The sequence below is a fragment of the Morchella importuna genome, assembly GCF_003444635.1.
Source record: "Morchella importuna strain M04M26 chromosome Unknown Morimp01GS007, whole genome shotgun sequence".
In the NCBI taxonomy this organism is placed as follows: Eukaryota; Fungi; Ascomycota; class Pezizomycetes; order Pezizales; family Morchellaceae; genus Morchella; species Morchella importuna.
Window position 1 is genome coordinate 642,311 of NW_025763404.1, and position 16,428 is coordinate 658,738.

A 16,428-nucleotide genomic window follows, 5' to 3' on the forward strand; every position below is an offset into this window, starting at 1 on the left:
TCTTCTTTCTTGATATTGATATCGATATTTCTTGTCTCGGGTCCCTGACGCTCTTTTATCTATCACCCCTCCTTCTCCCCACCACCAATTGCAGGTGCTGATAGACCCAAGTGCTGCTCTTGCTGTGTCGCGGTAAGTACAAAATTGCACCTACCTACGCCGAGGTACACTCTGGAAACAAACAGCTCTAATGTAAGTTACGATTTATTGTCTTGGTAACCGTTATCAGTTCTTTTTTTCCATTTATATCCATAAACCATCCTTCCTCTCCATGATTTGAACACTCTATGCTTTTTTGTAAGCAATCCGTCTTACCACTTAGTCTCCCCCCATCTCCCTCCCTCTCACTCAAATCACCCCGAGTAGAGAGAAACAACCACCTAATCACGCTTTACTACGTCTAGCTGTACACACTGTCGCGTGCCCACACTTAAGAACTACAGACAGAGGATTATTCTCTATCTCCAAATCTTGTCTCGATTACAAACCTCAACCCCCTATTGATTCATCTCTCCACCTCAACAATGGCCAAATCAACTGGATCAAAGTCCGCGGCAATGTCCGCAGAGCCTCGGCCGGAAAACATCTTCCTCTTTATCCCCAATTTGATTGGTATGCAGCCCTATCACTAGATCCAACCCTTTAACGGGTTTCTTCGTAATAGTAATAACTAATTTATCTTAGGCTATGCTCGTGTGGTACTTGCTGGTGCCTCCCTCTACTACATGTCCTACCACCCCCACTATTGTACCATCCTCTACTCAATCTCCTGTCTCCTCGATGCCCTCGATGGCTATGCTGCCCGCAAGTACAATCAATCTACCAAGTTTGGTGCTGTGCTGGACATGGTCACCGACAGATGTACGACGAGCTGCTTGCTTTGCTTCCTGTCCTCGGCGTATCCAAAATGGGCCATCCTGTTCCAGTCTCTGATCAGTTTGGACTTGGCGAGTCATTACATGCATATGTAAGCCTTCCGGTGGTTAAGCATTCTCCATGAATCTAGAGCGCTAAACAATTGGCTTCGCAGGTATGCATCACTCGATCGCGGTGCCGGCTCACACAAGAAAGTTGAGAAAACACGCTCTCGTATTTTGAACCTTTATTACTCCAATAATGTGCGCAATTGTCTCTCCACTTTATTTTGGTTCAACTTCTTGCTTCGCAGGCAACTAACCTGCCCATAGAAAGTCTTATTCATTTTTTGCGCAGCGAATGAGGTCTTCTTTCTCGCCATGTATCTCCTTAGCTTCCCCCAGTTCATGACGATTCACTCATGGCCGTGGGTCGTTGCGGCGATTACCTTCCCAGTTTGCGCCGCAAAGCAAATCGTTAATGTTGTGCAGCTGGTCAAGGCAGCTGTTTCGCTGGCCGAAGGTGATTTGGAGGCACGCAACAAGAAGCAGTAAAGATTTATGAGGACTCAGCAATTGGATATGCCTAGTGAATTTGTGACTAAGCAACACGTTGCGGCAAGATGTGGAAATGGGTAAAGGAAGGGGTGTTGTTTATAGATATGGAGGGCAGGACGGCTTTCTTTGGCTTGAATTCTCTTTTTTTTTTTTTTTTTTTTTTTTTTTGCGATTGGCGTTGTCGTTATAGGGCCTTCTTTCGCTACACACTTTATTATTGACTTTCCATTCTTCAGAGGGCTTCTTCGATTCTAATTTTAGGAGGAATCACGGGTTCGAGCCTTCTCCCGGTAGAAGGGTGAACTGTTCTCATCCTCTTGGTTATCTTTGAATTTACTTGCTTAGTTTGATTTTGTATCGTTGGTATTTAACTTTTATTTTTTATTTTCTTCCCATTATTCTATCTTCATCTTTTATTTTTCTTCCCATTATTCTATTCTCACCCTTTCTATCTGTTTGTAGAATATATCTTGTCTGGATCAAAAAAGACCTTAACTAGTAATTAGGCTGCGGAGGTAAGTACAGGCTAAGATGAATTACGATATGTGTTTCCGGTACGACTTTATATTCTATGATGAAGGGGTGGATTATTTTGACTACATATACCTACATGTAACTTCTTACTGTTGGATGGACAGGCGAGGGTTCATAACTGCATGCACTTCTAGCTGCCTCGGTGGGCCGGTACGGAATCTAAATAGTATTATATGTACAAGCACTTTCCGGCCGGATTCCGGAGCAAGTTCTAGCCTGAACAGTATCTGTAGCTGAGCATATACATACACAGTACATGTATCTATCACGTACCAACACAACAATCATATAAAGCCCTGAACTACCCCGTGCGCTCCAAGTTCACGGCTCAAACAACCCGCTATGATGTTTATTGTTTGCCTGACTCAAACAACATTCTAGAAAAGAAGTCGGAACTACTGATTGTACCAATAACAGGCAATTACAATCATCGATACCAACAATCTGGACGGCTCAGAATCGGCAAGCTACAGAAGCCCATATTAGAAATGCGCGCAGATTCTTAAACACGGACAATTGAAAGCTCTTTAGACTGGATATTGCATACTCGGTATATCTGCGTATATACTTGATAGGTATCTTCAGCTTTGGGGGCCGTTCTTGTTCTACTAAAAAGGATTACGAATAAAACATAAAGCCACCCATATCACGCATATGATTTGAGGATATGGCGCAAAAACCGTATGAGTAATGTAGATTTTGGTCATCGAACAGATTAGGACGTGGCCTTTATGTGTATATACCCCCGGACAGAGTGCTGTCGTACGGTGTACGTGACTATCAGCTACGTATATCACAACTGTGGACTTACGGCAAAGAACAGGTGACGTGACAAACTGTCCTAAATCGTGTCGTATAAAGCTAGAAGTTCTGGTCGTCCTCTTAATACATCAGATAATCGTCTTCCTTCTCATCCAATAACTTGGTCTTTTTGTAGCGACTGAGAGTCACAACGCCTTGCAGTACCCATCCTCGAGCTCCTTCTATAAAGAAAGTCACTCATATCAAGATACTTGTGTTAATTGAGACGACGATTTACCCTAGGAAGAAGAAGTCTACCCACCATAGTCCAAATATCATTACAAACGTATGTAGTAGTGAATACAGTACCACATGCGTGTCGGTCAATTGACATTTCGAGGGTAGTAAGAAAAATTGATACTTGACTTACTAAATGTATCCTCCTAGAGGGATCTCTGTTATACTGGTATTTCTTATCGTTCTGGTTAAATATCTACACGCAGCTCCAAGTCTCGTGCAGTCTTGGCCCAGGGATGTGTACTGCTAATCATGAGAAATCACTCGTTCAACCTCCAAGCTGCTAGTCCAGAAACGAATGGTTGACTCTTGCTTCTTCCCCTCCTTCTTCGATCTTCTACTAATATAAAGTGTAGGATATGGAAATATACACTTTACTCTCGCAGAGAGCGAGAGAAAGTGGTTGTTGTGCAAGTTATTGAGTGGAGTGGTAAACAGGCAGAGGTCCCTATCTACGAATTAGGGGACGGGTAGGGTCGGTTCCGGTGATCATCTTCATTTCGCAAAACTGGAGCATACACCTCTGAGCGTCTCATTTTCCGCCCCTTAGTACGAAGGCGAAGATGTAGGTACTCTGGCAGCAGGCCTCACCTCACCCAGCGATCAAAATGCCCATTGCGTCGCTGTTCTCGATGCGCCTGAAGTGTGAAGAGTGGGTACATACATGTAGTTACATGTAGACTTACTAACAAAACAAGTTTCCTGGATTAATGACATCGCCGTAAATCCCAATCCCAATCCCAGCCGACCGCGCAAATGTTAAATTAGAATCGAGGACAAGACAATTAACAATCTCGCGCCTTGTCCTCAGACTCCTCAGTCAGGAATCTCAGGATCGCGTCGTCGGTCAACGCGCGACACGACACGACACGTCGCAGTCGGTCGCAGAACAGTCATACCGACTTTCACAGCCCCGCTCGTTGGTCGATCCATCCCTCCCTATCTCTGCCCAACCCCAACCCAGCCCAGCTCAACCCTATCCCAGCCAGGTCACGCGCCAACGCGCCCCGAACGCGTCTTCCCAGGGTGGGGACGGGACGCGCGCGCGATTTTTTTATATATATATTTTTTTAAGGGGGAAGGTGAAGATTGCATGAGTCACTCGTGTAACGAAGGGGGGACCCTGTCTTCTGTCTTGCCTTTCGCCATCGTGCATGGGATGGGATGGGCCCGATGATTCACACAACGTGGGAGTGGAGGGAGTGGGATCTTAGCGTTACATTCCGAGTGATTATTGTGGTACCTGTTTTTTTTTGGTGTTGTTGTTCCGGTGTAGATGGAAGGGGACTGCGCATGGGGTGAATATGGGTGAATATGGGACATAGGGGATATGGGGGCATTGGAAGGCGTGTGTTTTTGGTATAAAACCTCTGGTGTGTCCTCGAGAGGTTTTTTATTTTATTTTACTTACAAGCAGTCGGAGTAGTATTCTTAGCCCAGTGTTATCCTTATCTTTATTCACCTTCTTAAGTCCAGTATTGTTTTTTTGAGACTTTTATAACAGCCTTTTTTTATAACGACCTTTTTTTTTTTATAGTACCAATTACTTTATTACTTTATTACTACTATTCTTATATAGCAGTTCAGCATAGACAATGTCGAGGACGGAAGTAAGGACTAAGGATAAGCTGCTCGAGATTGTAAGCTCCCTCTCTCTCCTCTCTATGTTTAATATATCCCGCGAGGAGTTAGCACTCCAATTCTCACTACCAATTAATTACGCCCAACCCATAAGTCATAAAATAAAATCCAAATAACTAACCCACCATCAACCCCCCCAGAACGGAGTAAAGCCAAAAGTCATCCTCCCCGACGGCACCACCCTCAATGCCACCTCCGAGTCCTCAGATAGACTGTACACCATGAAGCGCACCGGCGACCACTGTCCGTACCCCATTCACTCACCCCCGATATATAATCAATAGAAGATATACTAACAAGCTATTCCAGACTACTGCACCTGCCCCGCCTGGCGCCGCGCCGCCGGCGCTGTCAACAGCCGCACCTGTAAGCATTTGCAATCCCTCTTCGGCGTCGGGTACGAAGAGGCGCGGCTGGAGCTCACCAACCCCAGCACCACCTCCGCCTCCACACCCAATAGCAGTCTGAAGCGTAAAGCGGAAGACCTCGAGGCGGGCGGCAAAGGGAAGGGGAAGGCCAAGGCCAAGGCCGCGGCGGACGAGGAGAGTACTGCCGACGAGGAAGAGGAGGAGGGGGAAGAGACGGAGGACGAGGTTGCCACGGAGGAGGACGTGGCACCGCGGGGTGGGCGGAGGCTGGCGAAGAGGGCTAGTCCGGATGATGATGATGAGGAGGAGGAGGATGAAGAGGAGGAGGCGGCAAGGCCGGCGGTGAAGAGGGCGAGGGGGGAGAGGAAGGTGAAGACCGGCGTGGTGAGTGATGAGGAGCTTTCAAATGCTGGTGCTGGTGCGAAGCCGGCGCGGAGTGCGGCGGGTAGTAGTAGTAGTAGTGCGGCGGGTGTGGCAAGGCCGAAGCGGAAGGTGGAGCCCGTGCAGAGGCTGGCGAAGGACGTGAGCTTCAAGCCGCTGCTGGCCGAGAAGTGGGACATTGAGAAGGGGAAGGACCCGAAGGGCTACCTCATCTCGGAGAAGCTGGACGGCGTGCGCGCGTACTGGAATGGGAAGAATTTCCAGAGTCGCGAGGGGAACCCGTTTTATGCGCCCGAGTGGTTCACGAAGAAGATGCCGAAGGATGTTTGTCTCTCCCTTCCTTTGTGTGTGTGTGTGTGTGTGTGTGTGTGTGTTTGGGGAGGATATTGGGCTAATAGTGGGATTGACTGGATAGATCTGCCTCGACGGCGAACTCTTCACCACCCGCGGCGACTTCCAGAAATGCGTCTCCATCGTGCGCACGCAGAACAACCCGGACGCATGGAAGTTCAGCGTCAGCTACCAGATCTTCGACTGCCCGAGCAAGGGCGACGAGCCGTTTGAGGACCGCATCGCGTTCGTTCAAGAGACATTCAAGAAGCTGCGCATCCGCTGGGTACACGTGCTCGCGCACACCGAGTGCAAGAGCCGCAAGCACCTGCTCGACATGCTCGACGACATCTGCGCAAAGGGCGGCGAGGGGCTGATGCTGCGCGAGCCCGGGTCGGCGTATGTCAATGGGCGCAGCAAGACGCTGCTCAAGGTGAAGAGGTTTTTGGATGCGGATGCGATCGTGAGGGGCCATGAGAGGGGAACGGGGAAGAATGCGAATTGTACGGGCGCGCTGAGGGTCGAGATGTTGGATGCGAAGGGGAGGCCGACGGGGAAGCTGTTTAAGATTGGGAGTGGCTTGACGGATCAGCAGAGGAGGAGCCCGCCGAAGATTGGCGCGACGGTGATTTATCGGTATCAGGAGCTGTCGAATAGTGGTACGCCGAGGTTCCCGACGTTTGTGGGCGAGAGGGCGGATTAGCTGGGGTGTATATAAGGAGTGGATTGGAGAGGAGTTGGGAGTTGGGGCTTCTTGGGTTGTGGGTTTAGAATTGGGGGAGGGGGCTTCTGGTTCGGTTTCTGATGTCTTTGCCCCGAAAAAAACTTGTGTTTCCTTTGTGTTTTGTTTCTGTCTTTACTTTGTTCATCTTGATGTTTACTATTTTAATGAATGAAACGTTCTCATCACCGCAAAAAAAAAAAGAGTATGAAATGTACTCGGAATCAATGACCCCGAATCCTAGCGCCTGCGGAGTTGTGATCACACAAAATCACTCGGGAGTCTTGGCCTGCCCGCCCCAACCCAATTCTGGCTAGGTCACTCGCGCTAGCTAGGCCTGGGCCTTGGCATCCCACGGTGGGTTAAGGGCGGGAGTGCTATTTAAGCCCAACCCTTCCTTCCTCCACCCTTTCCTTTAAGCATTGGACAGCTGCGTGTGCATGAGAGAGACGACTGGTTGCGAGCGGTGGAGAGGGAGTAGAAGGCAGGAGTGCGACGTGCGCCGACCGGCTTTTACGACGTCTCTACCGGTTGCGATTAATTGTGTGCTCTGTTGTAGATCTAGACTTTTACTATAGATATGGCTTGAATGGTAAAAGTGATGCGTTCCGAGTTCCTTCGTTCTGTAATGTCTCCTGACTGATTCATTCGTGCAGTGGATTTGTCTACATAGTGAAGCATTGCCCTATCCATCTACGTACATAGATACATGTACTTGAATTGGCTTAGATAAAGTTCCATGCCTGCCTGATCTGTAGCTGGTTCCCGACCCAGTTAGCTCTGTCCTGCTCGTCTTTACTCCGTGTCATCCTCAGCAGCTTTCTAGAAGCCCATCACAATGCCACGGTGTATTCACGAGACTACACCCCCGCCCTATGGACGACAGGTTATCGAGTTACGAAGGCTCGTATCTGCAGAGCGGTCATCTGTCTTGACAGGACTGGCTCATCCCGCCCATCCCGCTCTTGCATCAGTGCTCTAGCACAAAGAATGCAGCCTTCTTTCCTACACGTACTAGATCTTACGAAAAGCATGACACTGGCCCACGGAGCTCATTACGAATGCCGACTTATGGATAGTGAGGGATCGACTGGTGGTTTAAGCTTAAATTTCTACCTAAGCTTGTACGTGTGGGTCCTGAAAGTCAAACAGATTTTACGTGGAACCATGTATTTGATATGCCTATGTGTCTCTCTCGGTCGAAAAGACAGATCTAGCACAAGAGGTGTCATGTGTGTGATGCTGCAGTGGGAATCTTTTTTGTTTCTCCGGCCCGGCTCTGAGTAACACGCCAGCTGTTCGATTGAGCCAGAGCAATAGATCTACGATGAAGAAAGAGGCCTGGGACTATCACCTTTACCGGCCAAAAGTGCCTACGGTATCTCGCTCAAAGGCGTAAGCCGGCCGCGAAGGTTTGTTGGCTGGGCTGGCTTGCCCATTCGCAAACGCCTCAAGGAGGGGATAGTTACTATTCAATCACAAGCAGAACATCTGGGTAGGGCTCTAGTTTTATATACGGCTCATAGAGGGTTGGAGGACATCGGGGGAGGGGAGAGAGCCGGCCTTTCGGTTTATTCATCCGCGGGCTGCAGCTGGGCTTAGTCGACCGCCGTCATGTACCCACCCAACCTCGCCGTAGGACTCTGCTGCTACCTTAATGCCATGTCAAGCTAGCTGGCAGTGGTTTGGGTCCGTTGATCCGTTTCTCCAACCTAACTAGCTAAAGGGCGGCTGTTTGCGTATGTACAGTAAAGCGAGGACGAGCGGAAATGGTACTCTGGAACATATCTTCTGATTAGATACACTCGGGTGATGCGTTCTCTTCGACATTGGATTACTGCTACTCTATGTTCTGACAGCTGCTAGCTGCCGGTCTGATATAGTAGGGGATATCTTGGAAGATTATGATTCCTTAAGACTTAGTGCGGTGAAGAACTAACCTTCGGGTTTTATCGCCATAAGCGTGAGAGATGCTATATCCCTTATGTCCTTGCAACCTCCCTTCGATATCGAAAATGTCAATATGGATTACATATATATAAACTATTTTGGTCCTTTGAAGGCATGTACTTATACGCCTTCCTCTGGAACACAGTTGGAGTCCTTTAATATCATATAACCCTCTGGCTGGCTGGCTGGCCTCTGGGGGTTTTTTTACCCCATGCATTGGCTGCAGTGTGGATGTTTATCCGGGAACCGTTATATGAACACCAGAGACCCAACTATGCTGCAGTGAGTGTCTATCAGCAGCCCACACATAACACCCACCACCATATCCAAATCCCACCAACCGATCATTACCCACGCCTCCAACAGTTAAGGCCAATCACGTCCCATCACTCGCTCTCAGAACACACCCCGGAGATCCCGACCGCAGCTTACATAACGACACAACCCCTCCTCCCCCTCCTCCTCCTCTCCGCACAACCAAATCCACCCAGCTATCGAAAGATGGAGCAGTACCTCAGCCTCCTCCCGCACGTGCAACAGCACCTGCGCCGCTCGCCGCTCGTGTCCGCGGCGGCGCTCGCCCTACTGACGGGCGGCACCCTCCTGTACACGGTCCTGCGCTCGCCGCTCGGGTCGCTGCTGCCCACGACGATCGAGTCGCCGCGGGTCGAGCTGCCGCGCCTCACGCCCAAGGAGATCGAGAGGCTGCCGTACCCGCCCGATGTGTTTCCGGGCGCGCGCTGGGTCGCGACGCCGTATGGCACGATCCGCGTGTACGAGTGGGGCCCCGAGGACGGGCGCAAGGTTGTGTTTGTGCACGGCATTGGCAGCCCGTGTGTGGTTGCGCGCGACCTGCTGTGGGAGCTGGTGGAGAAGGGGGGGTGTCGGGTGTTGGTGTTTGGTATGTTTTCTCTCTCTCTCTCCCCCTCTCTGTAGTTAGGTGATATATATATACTCATACTCATGGAATATGGGATGCAGACCTCTACGGCCGCGGCTACTCCGACACGCCCCTCGGCGTCCCACACGACTACCGCCTCTACGCCGCAGAGCTAATCTTCGCACTGCACTCCTCGCCGCAGGCCCAGCGCTGGCACAACTTCACGCTCATCGGGTACTCCTTCGGCGGCGGCATCTCCGTCGCCTTTGCGCGGCTGTACCCGCACCTCGTGCGGGACCTCGTTCTCCTCGCGCCGTCAGGCCTCGTGCGCTCCTCGCGCCTCGGCATCTTTGCGCGCTTCGCGCAGGCGGGCTATGTCCCGAACGCGGTGGCGGGGTGGCTGGCCGTGCGGCGGACGCACGGGACGCCGTCGGCGGAGGTTGTGGCGGCGCGCGGGGCGGATCCGAGGGTGCGCGGGGAGGGGGGCAGGGCGGTGGATGTGGAGGGGATCATTGAGTGGCAGGGGAGGGCGCATGGGGGGTTTTTGACGGCGTTTTTGAGCAGCTTTAGGAACGGGCCGTTGTTTGATCGGCAGGGGGAGTGGGGGGAGGTGGGGAGGGTGTGGAGGGAGGAGGGGAAGAGGGCGTTGGTTGTGGTGGCGGGGGAGGATGTGGTTATTGAGCCGGGGTTGGTGGGGGAGATGGTGGAGTTGTTGGCGGGGGGCGAGGGGGAGGGGAGGAGGGTGGTGGGGAGGGTGTTTGGCGGTATGGGACATGATTTTGTGGTGAGGAGGGGGAAGGAGGTGGCGGGGATGGTGATGGAGAATTGGAAGGGGGAGGGCGTGAATGGGGTGTAGAGGGGAGGGGAGGGTGTGTGGAGGTAGATGTTTGATTGGAGGTAGTGTTAATATCCTGTACTGTGACTGTGAGAATTGGGAATGTAGATATTGGTGTGAATGGAAGACTGTGGATGAAGCTGCCGGCCTTGAACTTGGTGAAATTCGGTATTCAAAAATAACTAGGACGTTGAGTATGATATGTGCATGCACTTGAACAATCGCCATGTAGTTGTTGTAGTGTAGGATGTTTTAATGGAAGAGAAGGAGATGCAATTAACACCAACAAGCTGACCATAGCATCTAATTGTCTTCAGGCGCACACGTACTATACACTTGATTCTACAACACAGTTCAGATACAAACCTGCGCGGGTTGCGACTTTGTTGCATTGATTCTCTCGGTCCATGGATGTGATATATCTTTGTAATAAGCTTTTTCAAATTATATTATAATAGTTCCCGTATATATACTTTGTACGTGATATATCAAAATTATATACATGTATGCAGCGTTTAACTTCATGTAGAGCAGGCATGTAGGCACTTCCTGTACATGTGTGTAGCAGCACCACCTCAAAAGATCTGCTCTAGCTCTGTACAGTGGTTATGGAACTGCAGTCGGGTATCCTATAAAGAGGGGAATTCGAAATATAATAGTTTGTTGTGTGCACGACTGTGCATGTAGTCTGTGGCCTCAAACTTGTAAGCCTGTACTTTTGAAGTTTTGTCTTTAGAAGACTAGAACATGTTATTATCTAGATCTAACTGTAGATTGTATATTAAGAGCTAGAGTAGAGGCTTTCTTATACTCTCTAGATCGATCTTTGATCCTCGTCTGTTCATCACTTCTACTCAAATATTCATGCAATTTCCCTTCGTCTGTATTCAACGTCTGTAGTTTCTCTAATTACTTGAGGGAGGGTGCAATATCCGTGCGTAGTTAACATGCATGTACCTACATGTGGTAGTAGTATACTGGTTGTCTTACATTCAAATATATATCCGTTACATTATACTCGGGGCCTATAGCTATACACATACCTAACTTGGCTCAATTTGGCCTACCTAGCTAGGCCTTATGAGAGTGGAAAATGAGGGACAGACGGATGTATTTGAGGGATAGCTAGCTACAGGCCGGTATCAAAGTAAGTCGATCTCAAACTGCTAAAGTCACAAAGGGGGGGGGGGGGGGGGGCTTCTGTAGCTACCAAGCTCGATTTATCGTGCTCTTGTAACGTCTCCTTAAAGTTACCGTGTCTTTATCACTTATAATTATCACAAACGCATAGTACATGTAGCCCAGAGTCTTTAATGCAGTGCCCCGTGCCATGAGTATATAGACACCAAGACTTGCAGGTTTACTATTCCTCCTAATTAATTACCAATGGCCGAACCCAACCTTTATTTTTTATTGCTACTTTAAGGTAAAGATCTTTAAAAGATCAATAACGTTTCCCGGAATAGGACACATGATCAGCGAAAAGTGCAGAAACTCCACTCTAGATGTCGAGTGATTACTCCCGGCCCCGATACCCCTATTGGCCAAGCCACGCGCAATATCCATCAGTCCTGCTCTGAGCAGAAAGCACAGAGTAAGGTTGTGTATGTATTGTACTTTACAGCGCACCAAACTGTCAAAAACGATAACAAAACCAACCCTGCGTACGGAGAAGCTCCCCGATCGGAGACTGACCCACTGCTGCTGTCAATTGATTACTTGGATGTTGAGGTGGGGGGTCCTTTTTTAACTGTTGGGAATTGTACCCTCATGCACTTCCAGTGGGCGGTGCACGTGCTTGCCTCGGCTGCTTTGAGGGAAAGAAAAGGTTCCGAGATAGCCGCGGGCGCGGGCTGCACAGGGCCGAGAGAGAGACCGAGAAGGTTTGAACATCTTGGAGTGATAATTGGGCAGTCTGTCGGTGTGTGTTTCTGGAGAGGTTATCACATATTTAGTCTATAGGGGAGGAGATGGTCCTCAATCTGAGTTGTCTTGTCTGTCTCTGAAGTTGACTCGGGCGTCTAATCACTGCTGCTCTTCTCGTGCGACCGTAGCGGGCCCGGGATTGGCGCAGCGAAGCGAGAGCCGAGGCTTGTTGCAGAGACAGAAAGTTCCCCCCCCCCCCCCCGGAGCGAAGTCTTGGGTAGCAGTACTTCTGAAATCCCCCCCCATCGATACTTCTCTCCACATCTCTGCCCTCAGTACAGAAATATCTTGATATCTGCGTCCACTCAGACCCCCCTGGATATCTAGATACCTACCTACTGAAACTACTACTTCTACTCCTATACCACTATACCCACACCCTTCAATCAGCTCTCCCCCCACGTCCCAGACATCCCAGCATGGCCCTCCCCGCCGCCATCCTCAAGAGCCTCCTCGCCGCCCTCCCCCTCCTCTCCTACCTCGACGCCAAATACCTCCTCTCGCACGACCTCTGCCTCATCCGCTCCTTCCTCACCTCCACGCTCGAGCAAGCAATCTACGAGAAGCGCGACCGCCTCTCGCCCTTCTACCTCATCGAGGACCTCGCGCTCTCGCCCAACGCCGCCCTGCGCGACCGGCCCCTGCTCATCTACGAGGGCACGACATGGAGCTACAAGGCCGCGCACGACATGATCCTGCGCTACGCCACGTGGCTCAAGGAGCGCTACGCCATCGCAAAGGGCGACATTGTGGCGCTGGACTTTACAAACAAGCCGGCGCTGATCTGGGTGTGGTATGGGCTGTGGGCCATTGGCGCGAAGCCCGCAATGATCAACTATAACCTGAGCGGCGAGCGGCTGGTGCACTGTGTGAGGACGTCGACGGCGCGGCTGGTGCTGGTGGACGGCGAGGTGCGCGGCGTGCTGGAGGGGGAGGAGGGCGAGCGCACGAGGAGGATGCTGGAGACGGAGGGCGGGGAGAGGCAGGTGGTGGTGTTTGATGAGGCGACGGAGAGGGTCGTGGAGACGTGGAAGGCGGTGAGGCCGGGGGATGAGGAGCGTGGGGGGCAGAAGTTGCCGGATATGGCGATGCTGATCTATACAAGGTATGTTCTCTTGTTTTTGGTAATAGAACTGGTTCTATATAGCTACAACTCCCATCATGAGATATCACCCCTCCTTCTCTCCCCCCTGCCAATGATTGCCACAACCACTAACGCAACCCACCACAGCGGCACCACGGGCATGCCCAAACCCGCAATCATCTCCTTCCAAAAGCTGCACTTCGGCGCCGGCTTCGCCTCGCGCTACATCGGCCTCAAGTCCACCGACGTCTACTACACCTGCATGCCGCTCTACCACAGCTCTGCCGTCCTCCTCGGCCTCACCAACGTCCTCTACGCCCGCGCCACCCTCTCCCTCGGCCACAAATTCTCCACAAAAACCTTCTGGCGCGACGTCCGCGACTCGCACGCCACAGTCATCCAATACGTCGGCGAGACCTGCCGCTACCTCCTCTCCGCGCCCCCGCAGCCCACAGACACCCAGCACGCTGTCCGAATGGCATTTGGCAACGGCCTCAGACCAGACATCTGGCCGGCCTTCAAGGACCGCTTCAATATCCCCGTCATCGCCGAGTTCTACGCCTCCACGGAGGGCTCATCGGGCTCATGGAACTACCAAGAGGGCTCCTTCGGCGTCGGCGCTATCGGCCGCAGCGGCGCGCTCCTCCACGCACTCATGGGCCGCAGCGCGCGCACCGTGCGCATGGACGCCAGCGGTGACACACCCCTCCGCGACCCCACCACCGGCTTCGCAATCGAGTGTCCTCCGGGCGAAGCCGGCGAGCTACTATGGCGCCTCGACCCCAACAACGTCAAGAAGAACTTCCAGGGGTATTTCGGCAACGGCAAGGCGACGGACGAGAAGATCCTGCGCGACGTGTTTGCGAAGGGCGATGCGTGGTTCCGCACGGGGGATCTGCAGCGGACGAGTGTGGATGGGCTGTTTTGGTACTTTGTGGACCGCATTGGCGACACGTATCGGTGGAAGAGCGAGAATGTGAGTACGGCCGAGGTGGCGGAGGTGTTGGGGGGTTGTGGGGAGGTGGCGGAGGCGAATGTGTATGGGGTTGAGCTGCCGGGGCATGATGGGAGGGCGGGGTGTGCGTGTGTGGTGTTGCGGGAGGGGGCGTATGTGGGACCTAAGGGGGCGGAGGTGAAGGAGGAGGTGATGAGGGTGCTGGGGCAGCATGTGGTGAAGGGGCTGCCGAGGTTTGCCGTGCCGTTGTTTGTGAGGGTGACGAGGGAGATGGTGACGACGGGCAATTTGAAGCATGTTAAGCATGATCTGAGGGTGCAGGGCGTGGACCCGGAGATGGTGGAGGGCGGGGGGGATAGGTTGTGGTGGTTGAAGGATGGGGTGTATGTCCGCTTTACGAAGAAGGATTGGGAGGGGATTAGGGCGGGGAAGGTGAAGTTGTAGCTGGCTACATGGTTGGCTGGTTAGCTAGGTGATCTCTCTCTCTCTTCTGTTTGTAGGTGTTTTCTCCTTCTTCTCCTTCTCCTTCTCCTTCTCTCGTATTTTCCAAACTGTATAGTAGTTATCTTTTTTTTATGTGTGCCTTTTTTTATGTTGGTTGTTGGTTGTTTTATACCAGGGGACCGGGCCGGCGGGGAGTGGAATATGTTCGGGATATCCTTTTTTCTTTTTCTTTTTCTTTCTTTTCTTTCCATCCTCTCTCTTCTTTCTTTTCTTTATATCTCAGTATTTTTCCTTCTTGGTTGGCCGCAGATTGCAGAATGCTGGGTGTGCGGGTTGGGGTTGGGGTTGGGTTTATATATACTAGATGAAGCCTTTTTTTTTAAAAAAAAAAATTTAACCTACATTCCTCTTGCTAGCTCGCCCGTAAGCTGTGCATAATTACATTAGTGTGTGTACATGTATTATACGTGAGATTTATACATGTAATTGTCGAGGGCCTAGCTAGTTCGCGATCGATCGGATGATTCGGGGTTATTGGGGATGACCTGACGGATTGTCGACTGTAAGTAATATATGGTGGGTTCGGCGCGCGCACAAGCAAGCAAGGAATTATGCTGGTTCGATTGTGCAATTGAATAGCCCAACTTTAATTTCTGGATTCCCAAAAATCGCAAGAGAAAAACTCAGAACCACCATGGAGATGTTTGACCGGATATGCCTGTTAATTGCAGCGTTTTTCCCGAACATGTAGATTTATTTAAGTGGTTATGGACGACTGGTACATGTGTGGCTGGTGGGCACTCAGACACCCCCCCCCCCCCCCAAAACCTCACCCAGACCACCGCCAATGATGGTTAGTGGAGAAGAGGTTTGAAAGCTATAGCTATTCAAGGAACTACAGAGTCTGGTAGAATTATTGCGGAAGTCAGAACTAAAAGAGTGGGCTTCTTGCAAGTCCGTGCTCACTGCAAAAAAATTCCTTCAAGGGCCAATAGGGCTATCGGGTCACGGAAAAACCCACTTTCGCAATAATTCTCCCCATCACTGTATGTATGGCGAGCAGTTAGGCTGGCAGCTAGTCAATAAATGCCCACATATTATTTTTTAAACCTGTAGTCTTTGGATCAATTACCTTGAGCGGCTTTGATCAATCTGGCAACCAAGTGAACTGCGGTCCGATTGAGGAGGAGGATATCCGAGTAGCTAGGGAAGCCGTCTGTGAGCATTGTAATTATTATTATCGCCATGCGATAGTACTCCAGTCTGTCTAACAATCATGGTTGTCCGAACTAGCAGGAACTAACAGGCCCTGAAAAGTCATAATCACCTTGACCTTGATCTTAACCCTAACCCTGTCCCTCCCCTGTCTCCGGCGGTGGTGGTCGGCCATGCATCCAGCTGCTAAGCATTTATCTACGGGATTTACGTAATTCTGTAGAACAGACAGTCAATGATTCGGCCCGCCGTTTTTTTTTTTTTTTGAATGTACCCTAGCCCTACGGAAAGAGCGCGGGAGAGGGCCGCGCGGCCCACGGAACGGGTAGGTAGAGGGGAATGATCGTTTAGTAGGAATTTTGGGAGTAGGGACGGCACGGGCTAACTGCTTTTGTGGAGGGCGGTGGCTACTATTTGCGCGGGAGACAATGATTGGGGGGTTGGTTTTTCGGAGGGGAGGTGGGTGGGGGCATGAGGTGGAGGATGGGGAGGTTTGGAGGAAGGATAGGATAGGGGAATATGGGTAGGGGAATATGGAGTATGGGGGAGTATGAAAGGATATGGAAGGGAGGGTTTGTTGTGTGGGCTGGCGCGGGGGGCGAGCTCTTTGTTAATCGGTTGTGGGATATGATTGCTTGCGGACTGCGGATGGTGGTTCTTTGTGTAAAACTACGGACATGGGTACCGTGGTTTTATTTCTATAAAGCCTATTGT

At 51.1% G+C, this 16,428-nt stretch overlaps 5 protein-coding genes across 5 annotated transcripts; 4 read left to right on the forward strand and 1 right to left on the reverse strand.

Annotated features, from left to right (window-relative positions):
* Nucleotides 1–524: 524 nt before the first annotated feature.
* LAJ45_03357 (uncharacterized protein) lies at nt 525–1,409 on the forward strand (the record flags this gene model as incomplete). The annotated part of the gene is made up of 4 exons (XM_046112944.1): nt 525–612; nt 685–967; nt 1,031–1,118; nt 1,188–1,409. 4 exons carry the CDS (start codon nt 525–527, stop codon nt 1,407–1,409), a joined length of 681 nt encoding a protein of 226 aa, XP_045973821.1.
* A 3,170-nt stretch (nt 1,410–4,579) lies between these two features.
* Nucleotides 4,580–6,407, forward strand: LAJ45_03358 (uncharacterized protein; the record flags this gene model as incomplete). Its single annotated transcript, XM_046112945.1, has 4 exons — nt 4,580–4,624; nt 4,766–4,868; nt 4,935–5,698; nt 5,790–6,407. The coding sequence occupies 4 exons, from the start codon at nt 4,580–4,582 to the stop codon at nt 6,405–6,407; spliced, it is 1,530 nt and encodes a 509-aa protein (XP_045973822.1).
* A 2,469-nt stretch (nt 6,408–8,876) lies between these two features.
* On the forward strand, nt 8,877–10,111 carry LAJ45_03359 (uncharacterized protein; the record flags this gene model as incomplete). The annotated part of the gene is made up of 2 exons (XM_046112946.1): nt 8,877–9,276; nt 9,357–10,111. The coding sequence occupies 2 exons, from the start codon at nt 8,877–8,879 to the stop codon at nt 10,109–10,111; spliced, it is 1,155 nt and encodes a 384-aa protein (XP_045973823.1).
* A 1,395-nt stretch (nt 10,112–11,506) lies between these two features.
* LAJ45_03360 (uncharacterized protein) lies at nt 11,507–12,280 on the reverse strand (the record flags this gene model as incomplete). Its single annotated transcript, XM_046112947.1, has 5 exons — nt 11,507–11,627; nt 11,708–11,723; nt 11,786–11,794; nt 11,857–12,021; nt 12,244–12,280. 5 exons carry the CDS (start codon nt 12,278–12,280, stop codon nt 11,507–11,509), a joined length of 348 nt encoding a protein of 115 aa, XP_045973824.1.
* A 155-nt stretch (nt 12,281–12,435) lies between these two features.
* LAJ45_03361 (uncharacterized protein) lies at nt 12,436–14,499 on the forward strand (the record flags this gene model as incomplete). The annotated part of the gene is made up of 2 exons (XM_046112948.1): nt 12,436–13,121; nt 13,248–14,499. The coding sequence occupies 2 exons, from the start codon at nt 12,436–12,438 to the stop codon at nt 14,497–14,499; spliced, it is 1,938 nt and encodes a 645-aa protein (XP_045973825.1).
* Nucleotides 14,500–16,428: the final 1,929 nt, after the last annotated feature.